Source organism: Scyliorhinus torazame, chromosome 16, assembly GCF_047496885.1.
Source record: "Scyliorhinus torazame isolate Kashiwa2021f chromosome 16, sScyTor2.1, whole genome shotgun sequence".
Classification (NCBI taxonomy): Eukaryota; Metazoa; Chordata; class Chondrichthyes; order Carcharhiniformes; family Scyliorhinidae; genus Scyliorhinus; species Scyliorhinus torazame.
The window spans coordinates 166,753,199-166,776,976 of NC_092722.1; the positions used below are offsets into that span (position 1 = coordinate 166,753,199).

Below are 23,778 nucleotides of genomic sequence, written 5' to 3' on the forward strand. Positions count from 1 at the left end.
AATCAGATCACACACGATTGAAAAGGCCTTTATCTAAGTCACAAATAACTTCCTATGTGACTATCCATTCTAATCCTTAGAATCATTAAACATCCCCAAAGCAGGAGACCATTCCATACAACATACCAATTCCAGCTCTTTGAGAACTATCCAAATCGTTCCAATCCCATCCCATAGACCTGTCATTTTTCCACTTCAAGTACTTATTCAATTTCCGTTTGAAAGTTATTACTGAATTTGCTTTCACCAATACATTCCAGATAATTTCTTTTTTCTTCATGTCACCTCTGGTTCTTTTGCCAATTACTCTATCAAAACCATTAATTCTGAATGCCTCTTAATGAGTCTCCCCTTAACCTTCGCTGCTGCAAGGGGAAGCCCCAAGTTTCTCGAGTCTCTCCTTGCAGGTGACTCTTTCATTCCCCAGTACCATTTTAGTAATTCTCTTCTGCACCTTCCCTTAAAGGTCTTCACACTCCTTCTAAAATATGATGCCCAGAATTGGCCACAATACACGAGCTGGAGCCTCAGCAATGCCTCATGAAATTTCAGCACAACTTCCTTGTTTTTGTACTCTATGCCTTAAAGGATTCCATATGCTTTCTCATCTTATCATGCTACCTTAAAAGAACTATGGACATTGACCCCCAGGTCTTTTTGTACCATAACATTCATTAAAATTGTACCACTGAGTTGTACCACTCTCCTCAGATATCCTACCAAACTTAATTGCTTCAACATTTCACTGCATTATTTCATCTGCCCAATTCACCAATTTCCCACTTCCACCTTGAAGTCAAATTTATTTTTCTCATAGTTTACTGCATTTCCAAATTTTGTGCCATTTGCAAAATTTGAAATTATGCCCTGTATCCCCAAGTCCAGGGGACACAATTCTGTCCAGTCTAGAGAAATAGCCACTTACCACAACACTATCTTCTCTCCCTTAACTAATTTTGTATCCATGCAGCCGCTGTCCCTTTAAGCTTATGGGCTCCAATTTTGCTAACAAACCTATTCTATGGAACTTTATCAAACTTTCAAAAGTTCATGCACATATCGACTGTTCTACCTTGGTCAATGTCTGGTTTGTCAATCACAATTTACCTGTGCTGGCTTTCATTTATGAACCCATAATTTCCTAAACACCAATTCATTGTGTCTCTAAACGTATTCCTCATCACTGATGTTAGGTTCACTGGTCTTTAGTTGTTAGTGTTTTATCCCTGTGCCATTTTTAAAACAAGGGTATAACATTTGCAAGCATTCAGTGCTCTCGCTTCACTCTTATCTAATCAGAAGATTGCATCGTGTCCTCATTTTTCACCATTGCTTCCCTTGGAAATTTAGGACGCAACCCATTCTGACAAGATGCTTTTAATACTTTGAATGTTGACAACCTTTACAAATACTCCTCTTTATTTATTTTTATCCTATCCTAAATGTTCTACTGCCTCCTCCTTTACTGTGACATCAGCAGCATTTTATTTAGTGAAACAGATGCAAAGTGCTCATTTAGTACCTCAGCTATTTCCTTACCTCCAAAACAATCTTCATTTTGGAAACAAATTATCTCTGCCCTTTCACTACTGTTCTACTATTTAAATGTTAATCATTCTTAACCTTTCTATAGCCTTTGAGAGTGATCATCTTTCGCCAATGCCTCTATTCAATGGGACTGCCCTCAGCTGGTAGTTTTATTTATTTAGTTAAACCTAGCGAATCACCTACAATAGTTTATTTTCCTATTCTCACATTGTTACTTTTGGAGCCCCTCATGAATATACTCTTGGCCCACTCCTGATCTATATCATCCAAAAAGATGTCAGATTCAAAATGTATGCTGTCAACACTCCCAATTCCCTTGGCCCTTTCCACTGCCTTTAATTTGTAATGCTGTGTTTCCAGCGTCCGGTACTGGGTGAACATAAATTTCCTCCAATTAAATACTGGGCAGACTAAAGCCGCTGTCTTCAGTCCCTGCCAAAACTGTTCCCTAGCCACTCCACCCCTCTCCCCCATTTTCTGACACCACGGCAGATTGTTTGCAACTTCAACAGCATATCATAGATCATAGAATTTACAGCGCAGAAGGAGGCCATTCGGCCCATCGAGTCTGCACCGGCTCTTGGAAAGAGCACCCCACCCAAGGTCAACACCCCCACCCTATCCCCATAACCCAGTAACTCCACCCAACACTAAGGGCAATTTTGGACACTAAGGGAAATTTATCATGGCCAATCCACCTAACCTGCACATCTTTGGACTGTGGGAGGAAACCGGAGCACCCGGAGAAACCCACGCACACACGGGGAGGATGTGCAGACTCCGCAGACAGTGACCCAAGCCGGAATCGAACCTGAGACCCTGAAGCTGTGAAGCAATTGTGCTATCCACAATGCTACCGTGCTGCCCACTACCTGACTCTGCCTCTGCGCCATATCCTCTCCATCACCTTCCACCTTAAGTGACATCACCCAACTCCACCCATCTGCAGATGGAACTCTCATCTACATATTTGTTACCTTCAGACTCAACTATCCCAATGCTCTCCTAGCTGGTCTCCCTTCCATCACACACTGTAATCGCAAAACTCTGTTTCCCTATTCTGACCCACACAAAGTTCTGTTCACACATCATCCCTGTGCTCACTAAGGCACACTGGCTTCTGGTCCATCAGCACCTTATGTTAAAATCCCTCATCCTGTCTGTTCAAATCCTTCAGCTTGTGAATTCTTCTAACTCTACAACTCTCCCAAGAACTTTATGTTCCTTCAATTCTAGTTTTTATGTTTCCCCAATTTTCTTCACATCTCGTGTGCCTTCAGCTGCCTAGAACCTGTTCTTCGGAATTCCCTTTCTAAACCTCTCCACTTTTAAAATGCCTCTTTGACCAAGTTTTCAGTCACCTCTCCCAGTATCTCCTGGTGTCAATATCAGATTTTGGCTGACATTACTCCTCCTGGTTTTGGGTCATTTTCCTATATTAAAGGTGCAGTATAAACGCATGTTGTCGAGGCTCCCAGGGGGCTCCTTAAATCGGGGGCGGGTGTGGTGATTACTGCACAAAGGTTCAAAGCTATTCACCAAAGGCCTCGATTGCAGTGAGTCATTGGCTTAACATGAAAATAAAAAGCAAAATACTGTGGATGCTGGAAAGCAGGAATCAAAACAGAAAACACTGGAAAAGCTCAGCAGGTTTGGCAGCATCTGTGGGGAGAGAAAAATAAGCCACATGGACACGAAACGTTAACTCTTGTTCTCTCCGCAGGTGCTGTCAGATCTGCTCAGTTTTTCCAGCGTTTTCTGTTTTGACTTCACATTGTTGCGTGTTAAAATGCCCTGATTCACATTTCAGAGACTGTAAAAACCCGCACCTATTTATTTGGCCACTTACCATTATCCGTGCAACCTGGAGTATCCAAACACTCTGTGACATGCCACCTGGGTGTTTCTATCAGCAACAGGGAGAAGGGCATCTGACAGATAGGGCAGTGGCCGTCATGGACAGGCCTGGCCTTTCTGGGGGGTTGTTTCTTCTCGGGGCACTCGGCCCGGGACGGGGGGCTGCCCGCGGGTGTCGTGCTCGACGCACCAGCCGCGGGGGGGCTCAGCTGCTGGCCGGAGGCCGCCGCCGCGGCGCCTCCTCCTCTCCCCGGAGACGCCCGGGGCCTGGCGCCTTTACCCCGGCTCCTCGGCGGGGCCGGCTCACCCCTTCCCGCGGCTGCCCGAGGCGAGCCGGCGGCGCTCGCGGGCCGTTTGCGGACGGAGCGATAGCCCCAGATGGCCAGCTCCTCCTCGGCGCTCGCCATGGCGCTGGCCGCGGCGCCGGCTGCAAAAGAGCCGGGCCGTTAAAAAAACCGCGCTGGCTCGCGCCCGCCAAATCCCCACTCCCATCCGCAAATTCGACACCGTCCCTCGCGCCGATCCGAGCAATCAATTTGAAAAATAAAAGCAACCGGTTTCCCCCCTCAGCCCAAGTGTGAAACCTAGGCAGCTAGATCTGATTTTTTTAAAAAATTAACCGCAAGGGCGGCGTGGCGAATGTGGTGATGGGGAGAAGCCCGGCTCTTCTCTCTCACTGGCAGGCTTCGGGGTCGCCATGGCGGATGTGTCTGCGGCCCAGGCTCAGCTGGAAGCTGCTTTACTGGAAGCTGCCGGCCAAGCCCAGAGAGAACAGCTTATCCTCCAGCACCTCAGAAAGCTGGATGGCAGGGACACCGATTTGACAGTCCCTGAGTTTGATGAAGGTGAGTTTTCTCCCTAAAACAGTGATAGGAAGTAAGGAATCCATTTGTTTTTAAGGCTTGTGTTTTTTTTAATAACAAGGACTGTCCACTCGTCTGCAGAGCAACTTTCACATTGAAGGAGTAACAGATGGGGTGTGGGGTCATACAGAATACATTCCCATTTTATTTTTAAAAAAAACTAATGACTGGGTGCTTTTGGAAAGTTTCCCCAGAGTAAGTTAACTCTCTGCCAGTTGTCGTGTTCTTGTCCGATATCTGACAAATTGGAAACAAATTTTACAAATTAATCGCAGAAACTGTATGATCGTTTCTTGCTTCTAAAGTTTCCTGGCCAGCCAAAGTGTGCCATATGTGCATCCAGACTGAAAACAGGATATGTAGTAGCAGGTCGTGCAGTTCCTTCCCCTGCCGGAACACTGAGCACATCTTGTCATGTCCAATTGACACAGCAACCGCTTCCGATAAATTTTACGCGTAAACTGTGGCCTCTGTAGTCATTCTACCACAAGTTTGTCTGTCTATTAAAAAAACAAAGGTTGTGTGGACAGAGAGGTGCCAACCCGCTTTTGAGAAGCTTAAAGCTGTTCTCGCAAATGAACTGGAGCTGGCAGTTCCAGTCTTTAACAAAACACTTAAAAGTACCCTTCGACGCTAGTGACCTCGGTAGTGGCTGTCTCACTCCAGGAAGATGAATCAGGCATGGAGAGACAAATCAGGGCCCCCAAGAAACTGAGAAAACACCAGAAATGCTATTCCACTGCGGAGGTATAAACATTAGGACCATTACTAGCCCTCAAAAGACTTTGAGATACATATCTGAAATGACTACAGAGGCCACAGTTTACGCGTAAAATTGGGGCCGGATGGGTTCCCGGTTGAATTCTACAGGAAATACGTGGACCTGCTGGGCCCGTTGCTAGTGAGGACTTTTAATAAGGCGAGGGAGGGGGGGGACCTTGCCCCCGCCAATGTCCAGGGCGCTGATTTCTTTGATCTTGAAGCGGGACAAGGATCCATTGCAATGTGGGTCGTATGAACCGATCTCCCTCCTCAATGTTGACGCTAAGTTGCTGGCGGAGGTGCTGGCTACGAGAATTGAGGACTGTGTCCCGGGGGTGATTCATGAGGACCAGACGGGATTTGTGAAGGGTAGGCAGCTAAATACAAATGTGCGGAGGCTCCTCAATGTGATTATGATGCCCTCGGTGGAGGGGGAAGCAGAGGTAGTGGCAGCTAGGGACGCGGAGAAGGCCTTTGATCGGGTGGAGTGGGAGTATCTTTGGGAAGTGTTGCGGTGGTTTGGGTTTGGGGAGGGGTTCATCAATTGGGTCAGGCTGCTATATAGAGCCCCAGTGGTGCGTGTGGCTACGAACCGGCGGAGGTCGGAGTACTTTCGGCTGTACCGGGGGACCAGGCAGGGATGCCCCTTATCCCCCTTGTTGTTTGTACTGGCAATTCAGCTGCTGGCCATGGCACTGAGGGAGTCCAGGAAATGGAGGGGACTGGTCCGGGGGGGAGAGGAACACCGGGTGTCGTTGTATGCCGACAACCTGTTGTTGTATGTGGCGGATCCAGTGAAGGGGATGGCGGAGGTCATGCGGATCCTTAGGGAGTTTGGGGACTTTTTGGGGTATAAACTCAACGTAGGGAAGAGTGAGCTCTTTGTGGTGCATTCAGGGGACCAGGGAAGGGGGATAGACGAGCTACCGCTGAAGAGGACGGAAAGGAGATTTTGGTACCTAGGGATCCAAGTAGCTAGGAGTTGGGGGGGCCCTGCACAAGCTCAATTTGACGCGGTTGGTGGAGCAGATGGAGGAGGATTTTAAAAGATGGGATATGCTGCCACTCTCACTAGCGGGTAGGGTGCAGTCGGTCAAAATGACGGTCCTCCCGAGATTTCTCTTTGTGTTCCAGTGCCTTCCCATTATGAACCCCAAGGGCTTTTTCAAATGGGTAAGCAGGAGCATAATGGGATTTGTGTGGGCGAATAAGACCCCGAGGGTGAACAGAGTGTTTCTGGAGCGTAGCAGGGAAAGGGGGGGGCTGGCGCTGCCGAACTTGTGTGGCTATTATTGGGCAGCCAATGTGGCGATGATCCGTAAGTGGGTAATGGAGGGAGAGGGGGCGGCTTGGAAGAAGCTAGAGATGGCGTTCTGTGTGGGCACGAGCCTGAGGGCGCTGGTGACGGCACCGCTGCCGCTCTCGCCGACAAGGTACACCACTAGTCCGGTGGTGGCAGCGACGCTGAAGATCTAGGGGCAGTGGAGGCGTCACAGGGGCGAGGTGGGAGCCTCGGTTTGGTCCCCAATTTGGGAGAATCATCGGTTCGTCTCGGGAAGGATGGATGGGGGGTTTCGGAGCTGGCATCGGGCAGAGATTAGAAGAATGGGGGACCTGTTCATCGATGGGACGTTTGCGAGCCTAGGGGCGCTGGAGGAGAAGTTTGGGCTACCCCCGGGAAACGCTTTCAGGTACATGCAAGTGAGGGCATTTGTGAGGCGGCAGGTGAGGGAATTCCCGCTGCTTCCGGCACGTGGGATTCAGGACAGGGTGATTTCGGCTGCATGGGTTGGAGAAGACAAGGTTTCGGCGATTTACCAGGAGCTGAAGGAAGAGGAGGAGGCCTCGGTGGAGGAGTTAAAGGGCAAGTGGGAGGAGGAGCTTGGGGAGGAGATAGATGAGGGTCTGTGGGCTGATGCCCTGAGTAGGGTTAATTCTTCCTCCTCTTGCGCCAAGCTCAGCCTAATACAGTTCAAAGTTACTCACAGAGCGCATATGACAGGGGCGAGGTCGAGTAGGTTCTTTGGGGTGGAGGACAGATGTGGGAGGTGCTCGGGGACTCCGGCAAATCACGTACATATGTTCTGGGCGTGTCCGGCGCTGGATGGGTTTTGGAGGGGTTTTGCAAGGACTATGTCCAAGGTGGTGAATGCCCGGGTCAAGCCGAGCTGGGGATTGGCAGTATTTGGGGTATCGGACGAGCTGGGAGTGCAGGAGGTGAAAGAGGCCGGTATTCTGGCCTTTGCGTCCCTGGTAGTCCGGCGGAGGATTTTGCTACTATGGAAAGATGCGAAGCCCCCTAGTGTGGAAGCTTGGATCAATGACATGGCAGGGTTCATCAAGCTGGAGAGGATAAAGTTTGCCTTGCGAGGGTCTGTGCAAGGGTTCCTCAGGCGGTGGCAACCGTTCCTAAACTATCTCGCGGAGCGTTAGGAGGAGGTCAGCAGCAGCCCATGGGCGGGAGGGGGGGGGCTTCTTTTGGGGTGGCATTTGGGTGAAGGTGGGGGTGGGTTTCTCCCTATTTGTGTTTTTAAATGGGGGTTATTGTATATGGGGGAAATCCAATGTATAATTTCTGATTGTTTTGTTCTTGTTTCTTTCTTTTTCTTGGGGGAGGGGGGGGGCTGTTGAAAGTTTGAATAAATATATATATTTATTTAAAAAAAAGAAATAATAAACTCCAACGGAATTATCTTGCATTCCAGCTTTTAAATTTTTCTATAAATGCAAGCGGATTATGGTCCGTATAAACTAAGCTTTGTTTATTGTCATGCTGGACATATACTTCCAAGTACTGAAGGGCTAGTAGCAATACTAATATTTCCTTTTCAATGGTGGAACACTTTCTTTGGCACGGTCTCAGCTTTTAAAAGAAAATTCCCACTGGCCTCTTTATTCCTGCATCGTCATCTTGTAGTAGCACTGCCCCTACCTCCAGGTTACTGGCATCTGTGGCTATTTTAAATGGTCTTAAAGTCCAGGGCGGCCAGCACCGATTTGCTTATTAATGTGGCCCTCAATCTCCCAAACTCTACTTGGTGTTCTGTGGACCACACCGTTTCCACTTGTTTCCCCCCCTTTCTAGGCACTATTTCTTCTCATCTCTTTATCTCTGATCTTCACATGTCTTCTTTTCCTCCTTTGCATTATTCATCTTCTTTGTTTCTGGACCTTTGAATTTAGATATATCTGGCAGAGATAAAATTACTTTTTGGTCTAGTGAAGGAACAGATTCTCTATTCACATTTCCCACCCAGTACTGGACAAGTCCCTGTCAAGTGTTGCAATGCCTTCTTGCACACTTTCACAATGGTCATCTGATTGCTCAAGTTCTTTAAACCTTTGAATTGTTGAAGACTCATGGAATACAGCATTATCTACCAGAGGTTTTTCTGATATTTCATTGGCACCATAGTCAACAGATAAAGGACATTTTTCAGTTTAAAAAAAATTTTTTTTTAAATTTAGCGTACCCAATTATTTTTTTTCCAATTAAGGGTCAATTTAGCGTGGTCAATCCACCTACCCTGCACATCTTTGAGTTGAGGGGGCGAAACCCTCTCAAACACAGGGAGAATGTGAAAACTCCACACGGACAGTGACCCAGAGCCAGGATCGAACCTGGGACCGCGGCGCCGTGAGGCAGCAGTGCTATCCACTGCGCCACCATGCTGCCCTCCGGAAATGTTTCAGTGTTGACTGCACTGGACATCACAGGATTGGATTTCATTGATTGTTATCGACGTTTGATGTTCAGTTACACCGGGAACAGAGGCCAGAAATGAGCCATCAATACCCCACTGTGTCTGACGCAACTGAAGTTTCAAGTCATCAACTTGCCCATTCAGTCTTCAGGTTTGATCCTCATACTTCATATGCTCTACCTCATTCTGTAGCTGTTGCTCCTGTATCTATTTATGGTTTTCATCCTGATCAAGCTTTCTGGAATATTCTGCTTTCTTCAATTTAGCGTGAAGAGCTAAATGAGCAGCAGTAGGTTGATTCACATTTCGCACAGTTTCTGATTTTCAATGTTGAGCCTCATCTAATTGCTTCCTCAGCGTGTTGATCTCAGCCTGAAGTTGTACATTTTCTGCCTTTAATGTACAGTCTGCTACATTCTTTAACTTTTCATTCAGCAACTCCTGCTTCATTAACAGGCAAACGTGGACTATCTGCATTCAGTTTCACCTCCATGTTCTTAACTTGAACACGGTTTTCTTGGAGTTCCTCTCTTTTGGAATGGATGATAATAGACTTCATGTAATGAGCTGCCTCTGCTTCAATTCTTTCCGCATTCACTGTTATTTTCTCAGTTCTTTTACAATATCCTTCCTGTAGTTCCAGCTGATACCTGCACAAATCATTCTTCAGCTCTCCTCAATATTTTTCACTACCAGCTCCTGTCTCGGGAGATCCTGTTCTAAACTCTTGTTCCTTTGGATTGTGAGATAGTTCAAAGGCTTCAATTCGTTGTCTAAGTTCAACCTCTATTTCGCACGGCTTCAATGTCTCTTCAATAAACGTTGGGCCCGATCTTCCCAAAAGGGAACAAAGTCCCAAGCGAGCACGTTTAGCCACGTGTTCAAAGCAACTCATGTTGAATAAGGGGTCTAAACAGGGGACGCGCGGCCGAGGCTGCACATAGCCCTGTTTTTTACAATGGGGAGCTCCGCTTGCCGGAACTCCCCGTGGTAGAGAGAGATTGGGACGCCATTTAAAAATGGGGTCCCGATCTCCGAGGCCCACAAAAGAAAATCCCTGAGCCCCCTCCAACCCGAACACATCATGGGAGGTCCCCCCCCTCAACACCCACAGTGGGCAACTCCAGCCCAATCACGCGCGTAATACAAAAAATGGCACCTTGGCAGTGCCAACTTGGCACCCTGGTAGTACTGTGGGGACCAGTATCAAACGGCACTCTCCCGAGGTCCCCGAGCCGAAGGGATTGAATCCCAAAGCCTCCGGTATCTTGTGAATCTGCACATTAAAGTAAGGCTTACTGCCTTCGGTCTAATATGCAGTTTGCATAGCACCTGCCTCCCTTAAAGTAGTTATGGGTTTGGCTATGTCAGTTGATGAAAATCAGTTGATTATCTCCTTAGACAAAAATACTGTATATCTTTCATCTACCTCATTCATCACACCTCCTCCCACAGCAGTGTTTACCTCCGGTCTCCTAAGTCTAGCTAGAGCTACAGTCTGCCAAGTAATATTCTCCACTTTTGACCCCTTTTCAGAATGCTCCTTAGTCCCATGGGCTTTCCTCGTAACCTCTGACATGCTGAACAAATGTGTCCCACTTTATTACAATGGTCGCACCTAGGCCTTCGAGTCTCGCCTTCACCCTCAGTACCTTCCTTCCTGGTACAAGGAGGAGATCTCGGAACATTCGCAGCTACCCATTCCTTACCTTGGCTACCTGCCTTTCTTTCACTCTCCCTTTTCCTATCCTTTTCAAAATCATGGGGGTGATGAACAAAGGTTTAAATTTATGGATGAACTCATAATCATCAGCCATAATTGCTGTTTGTCTAGCGGTCATCACCCTTGGTCTTCAAACATGGATTCTTATCATAAAAGGTAGGGAATTCTTAAATTGTTCTAAGAGAATAACCTCTCTCAGAGGCTTTTCGGTAGTTTCAACTCCCAATGCTCATGCCCATCGATTAAAATTGCTCTGCTTAACCCTGTCTCATTCGGCTGTCTCCTTAAATTCCAAAACTTTTGCCTCTATGCCTCGGGAACCAATTCATATGCAGCCAGAAAAGCCTTTTTAACCTCATCATAATTCTTAGACACCCCCTTTGACAGGAACACATAAACGTCATGTGCCCGCCACATCAATTTACTTTGCAAGGTAATGTCCATTTTGGCCATTCCATTTGGGTTGCTATTTTCTCAAACGCGCAAAAAAAAAAGTTTCTATTTCCTTTTCTTCAAATTTTGTGGAGGTGTGTATGAACTTAAACATTACGCCACTGGGTTTCATTCCAGAATTAAGCTCCTGGCAGCTCCCTTTTAATTTCCAGTGCATTAAGCTGGAACTCTCTCCAATGCTTTTTCCTCTCTCTCTAATTCCAATCTCCTCATTTTCAATTTCCATTTGAAAAGCTTTATCCTTTTTCTTTTTGCTGCATTTTCATTTCTTTTTCTTTTTGCTGCATTTCCAGTTCTTTCATTTGTAACTGGAATTCAGCTAATTCTATTGATTGTTGTTGTGACCCAGGCTGGCATTTCTTTCAAATTTAAATGCTGAGCAATCGCTTCAGTTATCTCTACCTTCCTAGATTTAGCTGGCACCTTTATATTTATTTCAGCTGCCAATTCTTTTGAAAGCTTATCTTTTGAAAGCCCTTTTAAATAAACCAAAGACTAGTCTTCCAGCTGAAGAAAAACCTTAGCAGCCTCTAAACCATCCTGTTATATTATTACAAACCTGGTGTCTCGTGTTAATTTGTACTGTAACTCAAAAGTCACCGGGGACGATTCTCCAATATTGGGCCCAAGAGTTCGCGCCGTCGTGAACGCCGTCGCGTTTCAAGATGACGCGAATCGGGTCCGGTTACGTACGATTCTGGCCCCCACAGGGGGTCAGTATGGCGCTGGAGCGGTTCACGCCGCACATGCGCAGTTGGGCCAGCTCAATCCTGTGCATGTGCAGTTGGGCCGCGCCATCCTGCGCATGCACAGGGGACTTTAGCGCTCCGGCCCCGACTCAAGATGGAGTCGGTGTTCAGGGGCTGGCCGCGCCAGAAAGTAGGCCTGGGGGGGGGGGGGGGGGGGGGAGGCCGGCCCACCGATTGGTGGGCCCCCGATTGCGGGCCAGACCCCATCGGAGGCCCCTCCCTCCCCCCCCCCCCCCCTGTTGAAGGAGCCCCTACATAGGCCGCCCCCCGACCGTTCCCGCAGAGTATCAGCCGGCAGCGACCAGAGGTGAACGGTGCCGGCGGGACTTTGTCGTATCAGCGCAACCGCTTGGCCCATCCGGGCTGGAGAATCGGCGGCCCCGCCAATTCCAACGGCCCATGACCGGCGCCGCACCAAACGCGCCGGCGCAAATGGCACTGATTCTCCGCACCTCGGAGAATCGCGCACCAGCGTTGTGGCGCGGCTGCGGCGATTCTCTGGCTCAGAGCCCCCAAATTACAACCCCTTGGCCTAGTGCGTGTTCAATTCTAGCGCCACTTGACCCGGAGCTGCAACACAATTGAAATTTACAAATAATTGTCAGAAAAACACTTGGGAGTCTTTGGCTCTTGGCTGCCCAATAACTACAGTCACCAGCTTTGGAAATTTAAACACAATTAATTTTATTAATAAAAATAACTAAATATGCAGCTATTATCTAGACAAGCTAACACAGAGGAGAAAATGTTTTGTTAAGAAAAAGTTGCTGTCAGCCTTTCTTGTTTTCTTGGTCACTGTAGTAAATGCTCACTTGCTCAAACTTGCATTTTTTCCAAGATCTATCGTTCCAATTAACTGATTTTTAAATTTTGTAATTCATGTGTTTTAGAAGTTTGGCTTTTAGTTTGGAGGTTGAAATTTTTAAAATGTTAAGTAATTGAAACTTGTTGCCAGATTATCTAAAGTAAGTGTATATCAAAGATCCTTTTCTGTGTACTTACAAGGTCTGCGTTAGGTGGAAATTGTAGACAGTTGGAAATATAAATTATTTATGTAGTTTCCCTCTGGTCACGAATCTCTCATGGATTTCTTTTTTTTAAAAAAACATTAAGGCATTTATGATTTTATAACAGTAATTACAAATGTAAACATAACTCAGTAAATAACACCTCCCCCAGCCAACCACCATACCCAACCAACATGGCTTACATACACAGTTCCCCAGTCCCTCCTCCTCCACTCACTGGTCTCGTCTAAACTAAACTAAACTATTTCCCCCTACCCTCCCCCTCATTCCCTGACCCCCCCCCCCTTATATCTGCTAACAGTTTAATTATACCCAAAGAAGTCGATAAACGGCTACCACTATCTACCTAACATTGATCCTCTGAGGCAAACTTAATTTTCTCAAGCCTGAGAAACCCAGCCATCTCGCTAACCCATACGGTTTCGGGGGCTCCGAGTCCCTCCACGCCAATAAGATCCATCTCCGGGCTACCAAGGAGACAAAAGCCAAAATGTCAGCCTCTCGCCCTCTGGACTCCCGGGTCTTCCGACTCTCAAAATCGTCACTTCTGGACTCGGTGCCACCTTTGTCTTTAATACCGTGGACATGACATATGCAAATCCCTGCCAGAATCCCCTAAGCTTTGGACATGGCCAAAACATGTGGACATGATTCGCAGGACCCTCCCACACACTGCCCACACCTGTCCTTCACCCCTTCAAAAGACCTGCTCATCAGTGCCACCGTCATTGGATCAGGCTGAGCCTGGCACATAATGAGGACATGTTGACTCTTCGCAACGCATCCTCCCACAGACCAGCCTCTAGCTCCTTACCCAATTCCTCTTCCCATTTGTGCTTTACCTCCCCTATCTGGGTTCCCTCCTACTCCATGAGCTCTTTATAATTTCCAAGACCTTCCCCTCCCCACTCCCGTTTTCAAAACTACCTTGTCTTGTATCCCCTGGGGAGGCAGAAGGTCGAAACCTGCCTCTGTACAAAGTCCCTCACCTGCAGATAACGAAACCCGTTCCCTCCTGGCAGTTTAAACTCCTCCTCCAAATTCTCTCTCATGGGTTTCTTAATAGAACCAGTGAATTTGCAGCTGGCAGTTATCCCCATTAGAGATATAAATTATTCATGTGGATTCTACGATCAGAGTTGTTTTGAAGGCAAAAGATAATCAGTTTAAATTTATATTTGTGAGCATCCCAGGTGCCTCATTGCTGTGGAATAGGCGAGGCAGAAGTTACCCTTTTATTTTGGGTTTATTTGTGCATTTTCACACGGAAATAGGCAGTCAGTTTAGGAGCAGAATTGAAACAGGCAGAGAAATAATCTATCAGGAGTCTGCTAAGCGCTGTGGACCATAACAGACATCTATTAGGAACCAGTGGTGTTTCTAATTTAAAAGCCACAATTCAAGAGTGCACAATCACAAGTTTGACAAAGATCATGAGGATCACATAGGCAAATGTCAATGGTAGAGATCTTGTACCATGGGGAATAGCTGTAAGACTGAGCAGAAATCAAAGTGAATTGCAGAGAGATGTGGCATACCTTGGTTTGACCCTAAGAGAAATGAATAAATCCTCAAGATCTTATTAAGTATTGAGGAACTCTTGAGGTGAAGGTAAAATGGGGTTTAGAGCTTGGGTAACTCCAAAAATATTGTGAAGTGTTTTGCTTCATTCTTGTATAGAGAGGATTTTTATTTGAAATGTGAAATCTCGCAGCATAGTTCCTTCAGTTAATTACTGGGAGTTCAAATTTCTCCTTAAACTGTTACTGGTCACGACAGAGATTGTAACACCATGGATAAATTAATGAAGTTTGAAGCATAATCATATCGAGGTTACATTAATTCCATGAAGCCGAGGTGATAGATGGCTTTTATGTTCAAATTAGTATGCTGCTCTGACATTTTAGCAAGAGGAAGTGTTGAAGCAATGTCAAATAGGTACTAGAAATGCTGAATTTAAGAAAATAGTCAGAAGTTTCCAACAAAAGATTCTAACTTAAAAAATGTATCAAGTAATTTTCTTACTGTTAGAATTTGGTTAGTATTAACAAATTGTCTCTAGAGGCATCTTTAAAATTCTGAATAATTAAACATTTTGGATTTGTGATTTCCTTTTACAAATGTTGTGGTTGATGGTTTGATAAAAATATGTCTGTGCTGGCTGTAATTAATTACACTTTGAGCGTAAACCTCATCCACTTATGAATATATGAAAATCACTTAGAATTTAGTCAAATTGATTTGAAACATTTTTGCATGGCCAGTGAGCAAAATTGAATTGATATATCTGAAGTCAAGCACAGCATAGCCTGGTGACAAACACAAATTATCAGGATCACTGGTGTTTGAAGTGATTAATATTTATACCTGCATAACAAAATATTAATTACACAGGGAAAAAATTGGAAGGAACAATCCTAAAACCACAAGCAGGAGTTCTCTAATGGTTTCTAGTACAACTGGCATTATTGCATGCAAACGTATATTGTTTCATTCAATTTCAGCTGTGGAAGTAATTTTTTCTTGTGTAGTTTGACAGCCATAATTGTATTGCATATATATTTATTTGATATATTTACTGTTTGTAAGACATATGTCTTACAACACAAGATCTAACATATTTAGGTGATCCTTGTGTGAGTTGTTGCTAACTTTTGGTTGGTTCTTAATTTGGCTCTATTTAATCACATTTGCTCAAGAGTCGCCAGGTATCTCTCGACCCCGCCACAAGGTTCAGAACCAAATACTGATCAATGACTCGATACGCCAGTTAGTAAATTCAAAAGCAATGCTCATTTATTTACACACAGTCAAATCTGCTCATGCACAAACTCTACAAACTAAACTACCACTATTACTAAAGCCTTTACTTAGCTTCGGGCGCCCACTCAGTCAGAGGAACAATGGCCGTTGCTCGGTTCTGAGGCTGCTGGGTTGAGCTGTTTACAGGGTAGCAACTAGGAGCGTCTATCTCGTAGCATGCGTTGACTTACTTGGTCTGCTGTGTAGGCTGGTCTCTCTCTTCGATGAGAGCCAAAGCCAAAGGAGGGCGTTCTCCCTTGGGAGATATCTCTTATACTCAAAACGGCTTCGCACTCTTTTGGGCGGGCCTTGAACTTGGCCTCAACTAATTGGGTCTTTCCCAATCATCGGTATTGATTTTCCTCCAATAGAGGGGTGGTTCCCTGATCACTGGGCGTGTCCTGGTGACTGTCAGTCAGCTTTGGCTTAGCTTCTTCTGGCGCCGGGGAGTCTGTCCTAACATTGTGTATCTAAATTTTGTCCCTGGAGATGGCTCATTAGTATGTAGATCGTTTGGTAGTTTCTGTCCTGTCTGAGCGTTTAAGGTTCTAATCAACAGACAGAGCTTGCACCTGCTTGTTTCTTAGCATGGTCCAATTTTCCCTGCAGTCTTTGCAAGTGTCCATTTTGTAATTGGGACGTGGCCATCCCAGATGGCTACAGCGTGTCATGCAAATGTTTAACATTTTCTTTTGGAAGTAGTTAAGACTTTAGATTTATTGTTTGAATTTTTAATATAATCTGCAAATAACATTTTTATTTACACCGTTAAGTACTGGTAGCCTCAATGTTATTTTTGCTAGAGAAACTGGGCAAATATATTTTTGGACTACTGTTTTGAGAGTACATGGATTCTCGAAAACTAGCCATGAGGGTGGTGTTTCAGGAAGGTTATTCGTTTTAATTTCTGTAAACAATCCCATTTACATTACCATCTGATTATATACTGCCTATATACAGTACAGCAAATTAAAAGGATTTCAGAAGAAGGTCCAAATGGAACTTAGCTCCACTTGTAGTTCTTTTAAAAGCTTTCTGGTACTATCAAAACAATATACTCAATTAGCTATTAATTCTTACAAAAGACACCAGTTTGGGTATATGAGGTAGATTGCTCTCGCTTGTTGCTTGTGTTTCTGTGTTGAAGGCTATAGCTCAGTTTTATGGAGTATGAAATGTACAGGTTACATATTTGGTACTATGGGTTTGGTGTAGATGCCGATTGTGTATTATATTGCAGTTTTTAATGGAACTCTACTGGTATGTGAAAATTCATTTCTATTAGAGTTAAAATTGAAAATTCCAGATAACTTATAAGGGGGTTGAGTTTCCTGTGATCCAAGAACTAGTCAGTATGCAGAAACACGGGCATTTACCTGCTACTTCATCTTATTGGAATTTATTATGGGCTGTATCAAAGATTGTGTATATCTTTCGCAAGCCTGATCATCGTTAATATTTTCTATTTCCATGCCTTTTTTAATGCTATTTTTTGCTGCATATATTGCCATCAGTTTCCTCTGCACAGCTTTTCAAAATACCTGTTTGCATTAAATCCACCAACTGCCTCTCTGTGACAGAAGTTTGACTCTTATTTGATATTCTTTTCTTTCTCTTTCCAAATACTTTGCTTTGTTTAATTCTTTCAAGAAGCTTGCATATCTTGTAGTTTTAACTTTTGTATAGTCTACACCAGAAATGTTATCATGCCTTTTCTCTTGTCTGATGCTGACAGATCCCCACTCTGTGTTTCCTTAATTTTCTGCTCAATGTCTGATTTTCAGTGTTTGATTTTTTTTTACATATCTCATTTGGACTATTCTTATCCTGTAAAGATACATGACATTATTAGTCAGTAAAATGCATTACATTTTTAGCAATCTGCATATAAATGGGCATATGGATATTCTTTTAGCTCTACTGCATATATGCTAACTGAGAGCATTCTGAAGGGTCTGTCCACATTTATGGAACAAAATCGTCATGCATTATTTTCACAACAGTTTAATATTTATCTGTTATTAACATTTTTGGAGGGAGACTAGCCAGGAGCTACCCTGAAGGGTAGCAATGAAGAGAGGGGAGAAGTTGGGAGGATGAGGAAGGGCGAGAGGGAAGCTGGGAGCAGTATTTTGCAGTAGTTAGATACAATTGACCTGCTGAAAACACTGGTGGCAATATTTAGAACAAAATTAGTGATAGAAAATTAGATTTCTATTGGGGTTTATGCAAGAAGAGCTATGAATGATGAAATACTTGAAGGTGATAGCCAGGGTTGGGGACTGGTAGAGAGAATGCCATGTGGAATCTTGCACATTAATAGTAAGCTTGTAAGACATTAGTGTGGGGAAGGTAGCTGGAAGAGGCATACTTCATTTAATACATTTTTGAAAGGTGTGGTTGCCTTCCTTTGCCCGATATATTAACAACTTCCATTAGTATAGCACCTTTAATGTTCAAAGGCACTTCACAGATACTTAATCAGATAAAAATGGATGCAAGAATAAGGATGTTATATGAAAGTCATCGTAGTAAGGTAAATTAAGTTTTTATAGCACTGACATTTCTGAAAGGGGTTGTGTAGATGTTACTCCCAGTAGGCCTGGTAAAACAGTAATGGAAGGCGTGAAGAGAGGCGCCTGTTGACTTCCTGCACCACAGGATATTCTCAGTGTGGTAACCTCAGCGGTGTGGCCACCAACCAACTAGAAACAGGTAGCATGTTCCCTGGATGATGGCCAGCTTTATGACCATTATTCTGGCCATGAACCGCTGCTGGAGAGTTAATCATGATCTGCCTGCCTTACCTTGGCTTTGAAGGTGACTCAACATGGAGGCAGCATCTTTTACCTGCAGCCTCAGCAATGACCACAGAGGCCATCATTATCAGTCGCACAGCCTAGCTGCTGGCCCTCCAATTGGGTTAGCAGCTCTAGGAGAGGTGGTGCCATTCTCAATTGTATGATGGCAGCCTCTTAATTAGCTGCTGCTGATAAGATGCCATCCAGGGTCCCGCATCCATCTGTGGGCTCTTGTGTCCTGCTAACAGATCCAGTGGCGGAACAACCCCAACCCCTGCTTTGATTAAGTTCTGGCCATCGCCTTTTCAGGCCTAGACCCCTGACTTGTCTCGCATAGACATCACCATTTCTTTTTAAGAAAGCAAAGCATTTGTAGTATTCCTTTAATTCTATCGCCTTACTGAATATTTTCAATGTCAGTAAATGTTAAATAGTACCTTCAATTTCTTTACCTGCAGGTCTGGAGTGGGTGAACACTGAAGAACCTCTTCTCCTACATAAAGACCTTTGTGGTAAAGTGGTGGTACTGGATTTCTTCACTTATTGTTGCATCAACTGTATGCACTTGCTGCCGGACCTTCATGCCCTAGAACAGAAACACTCTGCTAAAGGTATCTGTCACAGGAATTTTCTTTAGGGAAGGCTGGAAATAAGTGGAGTTACTTGAACCATTTTGACGCAACTGGCCCAAGCTTGTGCATATTCATAATATTTGTGAGCAAATGAAAAACTTAATAATACAGCACAGTCCATTAATAGGACAAATATATAAAAACTTCATTTCACTTTTTCCAGTTAATATGATTGCTGCTGTTTTTCTACTATTTAAATGGAATTTGATTTGTATGTTGAATGTTTTTACTATTTATGATTGCAGCTATCATTATCAGAGTGTGCCTATTTTATGACACTGACATTCTTGGTTGATCATTTTTCATTTTACACCTCAGTGGAAATAATCTGCAAAATCATGGTTTTCTCTAAATCTGACATTTTAAGCATAAAAATTCATGATGCATGTTGATTATCAAATATAGACCAAGTTATGCACATATAGGAATATTTTGAGCACCAGTCATCAACATAGTTTATGAATTCTCATTTAGATGTAATTGTCTTGGTTAATTTACCATTTAAAGAAAACACTGAAATTGCTTAATCTCAGGAGGCATTCTTAAATTTTATGTTACCGTACGGCATTATAATTAGCTTTTACAGTAAAGCTTTAAATAGACTGATATGTATGTTCTTTATTCAGCTTTATAACGTATAGAATGTTAACTTTACAAGAAAATTGGTATGTGTCATTGTGGTGGTTTGAAAATAAGGAAATCACACCACTTTCTATATGGTACTGGTAATATATAGAACATGGTGGAATTATACACTTTTTTTCTCTTTCCTCTGGCCGGAATGGAAGGAGGTCTATGTGTACAATTACAATAATCGATGTACTTGCAATACAACAACAGCTTGTATTTATATATCACCTTGCACATAGTAAAACATCCCAAAGTGCTTCACAACAGAACACCCAAGCAAATTTTGGCACTGAATCATGTAGGGAAAAAATAGCATTCCTTCAGAAACAATGGGCAAGATTCTCCACTCCCGCGCCGGTTGGGAGAATCGCCTGGGCCGCCAAAATTTCCCGGGACGCCAGTCCGACGCCCTCCCGCGATTCTCCCAAGCGGCGGGTACGGCCCCATCGAGTTTCACGGGCCGCAGGGCGTAGAATCGCCGGAGACACCCAAAATGGCGATTCTCCGGCACCCCCGCTATTCTCAGACCCAGATGGGCCGAGTGGCCAGGCCAAAACGGCGGGTTCCCCCTGACTCCGTCCACACCTGGTTACCTCCTTCGGGAACAGTGCGGGAACGCTGGGGGGGCGGCCTGCGGGGGGGGGATCCTGCACCGGGGGGTACCTCAAATGTGGCATGGCCCGCGATCGGTGCCCACCGATCGTCGGGCCGTCCTCTCTGAATGAGGACCTCCTTCCTTCCGCGGCCCGGTAAGATCCGTCCGCCATCTTCTTGCGGGGCGGACTCAGAGAGGACGGCAACCCGCGCATGCGCGGGTGACGCCAGTTATGCGGCGTCGGCTGCGTCATCTATGCGGCGCCGCCTTTACACGGCGACAAGGCCTGGCGCGTGTAGATGACATGGCCCCGATCCTAGCCCATTGTCGGGGCCTGAATCGGTCGGGATCGTGGCCGTTTCGCACCATCGTGAACCTCGATGGCGTTCACGACGGCATGGGCACTTCGGCGCGGGAGTGGAGAATCCCGCCCATGGAGTATTGAGATTTTAAACTAGTTAATTTCTCATAATGTGCTGTTTGTGAAAATTCTCTCGTCCAACTGATTTTAAATCTCAATTTCCTAAGTGCTCTACTTTGGCTAAAAGTAAAGGACTGTGTGATCTGCCTTCAGATCAGATACGCGTATTATATCAGTCCACAAAAGGGGATTGCTGATCTTATGGAATCCAGTGCCTCTTATGAACTAAGTTGTCATAGAACCCCTAAAGTGCAGAAGGGGCCATTTGGCCTATCGAGTCTGCACCGACCTTCAAAAGACACCCTCCCTAGGCCCAATCCCCCGCCCTACCATGTAACCCCATCTTACCTTAACACTAAGGGACAATTTAGCCTGACCAATCCACCCAACATGCACATCTTTGGACTGGAAGGAAATCGGAGAACCCGGAGGAAACCGACACAGACACAGGGAGAACATAAGAACTAGAAGCAGGAGTAGGCCATCTGGCCCCTCGAGCCTGCTCCACCATTCAATGAGATCATGGCTGATCTTTTGTGGACTCAGCTGCACTTTCCGGCCTGAACACCATAACACTTAATCCCTTTATTCTTCAAAAAACTATCCATCTTTATCTTAAAAACATTATGCAAACACCACATATGCAGTCACCCGAGGTCGGAATCGAACCCAGGTCCCTGGCATTGTGAGGCAGCAGCACTAACCACTGTGCCGCCCCCATCATATATTGAATGGTCTCTGAGTATGTGTGACTTTTCAAAAACCATGGTCTTCAAATCTTCTCTCTTCAGATAACAATTCAATTCTCTATTGAAGACTGATTAAATCTGCCTCCACCACACTCTCAGGCAAGAAGTGAACCTCCCAAGACTGTGTCATTAATATATATCAAGGAAAGCAGAGGTCCTAATTCTGGGGAATCCCTCCTGTCTAAAAAAACAACTGTTGACCACTGCTGTTTCCTTTCATATTCATGCTGCTGTTGTCCCATTTATTTCATGACCTCTAACTTTCCTGCAGACCTGTTCTGAACACTTAACTAATATTTTTTGAAAGTCCATGTACACCACATCAACTACATAACCGCCATCAACCCTCTCTGTTGCCTCATTAAGAATCCATGTTGGCTTTCCAGAATTAATTGGAATTTGCCCAAGTGATTGTTGTCCTTAATTATTATTTCTAAATGCTTTCCCACCACCAAGGTTAAGCTCGTTGATTGGCCTGTGGTTGTTGGGTTTATCCTTGCACCATTTTTTGAATTTGCAGTTCTCCAATCCTCTAGCACCACTCCTGTTTCTGAGGAAGATTAGAAGGTCATGGTCATTACCTCCACATTTTCCGTCCTTCTGTAACTGTCCTTGGATGAATCTCATATGGCCCTGTTGACAGCTTATAGATATCTTCCTTTCCAAGGAAGAAAATGCTGCTCAAGTCATAGTAAAAGACAGGATAATTGAAACACTAGATGGTCTAAAAATTGATAAAGACAGATCCAAAGTAATTATTTAGTACCTCAGGCATGGCCCCTGCTTCCATGTATAAATGCACTTTTTAATCCCTAAATGGCCCTATTTATATGCCTATATAAAGCTTCTGAATTCCATCTTACATTATCCTGTCAGTCTCTTCTCGTACTTACTACTTCTCATTTATTTTTCACTTCTCTGAACTTTCTATAGTCAACCTGATTCTCAACTATCCACATTATGCAACCTTTTTATGCTTTATTTTATTTTCTATTCTTTTCTTCATCCAGGGAGCTCTGGATTGGTTGTCCTAGCTGTCTCATATGCGGTAATGTACCTCAACGTACCTGAACTATCTCCACTTTGAAGCAGCCCATTGATTGTACTGTTAACAGTTTTGGATTCCACTCTTTGATTCCAATTTACCTGGGCCAGATCTATTCTCATCCCATTGGAGTAGTCCTCCCCAATTAATTATTTTCAGCTGGAATTGCTCGTTGTCCTTTTGCATAGCTAACCTAAACCTTATAATACTAGGATCACTGTCTCCTAAATGTGCCCTGATTAACATTTAATCCACTTTTCACCACCCTCATTTTCCAGAACCAGATCCAGCAGTGCCTCCTTCCTGTTTGGACTGCAAATGTACTGGTCTAGAAAATTCTCCATTGCACACAGACCTCATTCTCCCACATATCCAATGCTGCTGTCATCACCAAGTTCCTTGGGCTCTTGCATTACAACAAAATTTATTGGACGCGATTCAGCGACAGCTTGCGCCCGGCGCAGATCCTGGCGTAAGGGGTGAATCCCGCAAGAGCCCCAAATCGGGTTCTGCGCCAATCATGAGTCACCCGAACAGCTCCACCCCGCGCGATTTGGACCTCGCCCTCGCTGGGCGAGATCCGGATCTGTTTTTAAATGAGCCATTACCCAACACCCAAGGGTTAGCGGCCGTGCCTGTAAGACCTCACAGTTTAGCACTGGTTTCCACAAATGTGACGGCACCTTGCGGGTTTCACAGGCCATTAGAGACCCTCCGGGTAGTCGGGGACAGAGCAGGGTGATACCCTAACATCTGGGCACCGTGGCACTGCCAGTCTGGCATCCTGGCAGAGCCTATTTGGCACTGGTGCTAACGGCATTGCCAGACTGGCAGAGCCGAGGTTCGAGTTAGCAGTGCCAGAGTCCGGCCTGGGGTGGGGGGTGCCATGCTCATAAGATGAAATGAAAATGAAATGAAATGAAATGAAATGAAAATGAAATGAAAATTGCTTATTGTCACAAGTAGGCTTCAATGAAGTTACTGTGAAAAGCCCCTAGTCGCCACATTCCGGCGCCTGTTCGGGGCGGCTGTTACGGGAATGTGGCGACTAGGGGCTTTTCACAGATCGGGGGTGTAGGGGGAATTTGAGGGCCCCAGAAAAGGTTGAGGGGGAAGGGGAGTTCTACAGGCCATCGGCAGCTGCCAAGAAGCACCCTGCCAAAGGCATCCGAAAGCTGTTTTCCTCTGAATCATGCCCATTGTCTTTATTTTGAAATCCCTCCATGGCCTTGCCTCTCGGTCTTGCAATATCAATAGCCTGTTAATATTTGATCAAGTTTCCACGTGTCCCCCCCCCCCCGCACTCAACCAGACCCATCTCTCTTGCCTCTTCACTTTTGTTTCATATTCACCCTTTTTTATACAATGCCCTATAAAGTTGTCATCTCATTTTGCAAGAATTCTGTAAGTAGCTGG

The 23,778-nt window shown here is 45.0% G+C and overlaps 2 protein-coding genes and 1 pseudogene across 3 annotated transcripts in view; 1 reads left to right on the forward strand and 2 right to left on the reverse strand.

Annotated features, from left to right (window-relative positions):
* dclre1a (DNA cross-link repair 1A (PSO2 homolog, S. cerevisiae)) overlaps positions 1-4,008 on the reverse strand; it is a 45,013-nt gene extending 41,005 nt beyond the window's left edge. Inside the window, exon 1 of one of the 2 annotated variants that reach the window (XM_072479437.1) lies at positions 3,398-3,992. In XM_072479437.1, coding sequence (XP_072335538.1) covers positions 3,398-3,812 — 415 coding nt within the window. In that variant the 5' untranslated portion in view covers positions 3,813-3,992. Of the gene's footprint in view, positions 1-3,397 lie in introns of both variants that reach the window. The other variant, XM_072479438.1, reaches the window with a different exon arrangement.
* Positions 4,009-4,063: 55 nt separating this feature from the next.
* Positions 4,064-23,778, forward strand: part of nhlrc2 (NHL repeat containing 2) — a 107,774-nt gene continuing 88,059 nt past the window's right edge. The window contains exons 1-2 of the mRNA XM_072479443.1: positions 4,064-4,250; positions 18,749-18,901. Of these exons, the coding sequence (XP_072335544.1) occupies positions 4,103-4,250; positions 18,749-18,901 (301 nt within the window). The 5' untranslated portion in view covers positions 4,064-4,102. The remainder of the gene's footprint in view (positions 4,251-18,748; positions 18,902-23,778) is intronic.
* On the reverse strand, positions 8,062-18,370 carry LOC140392482 (centriole and centriolar satellite protein OFD1-like; annotated as a pseudogene).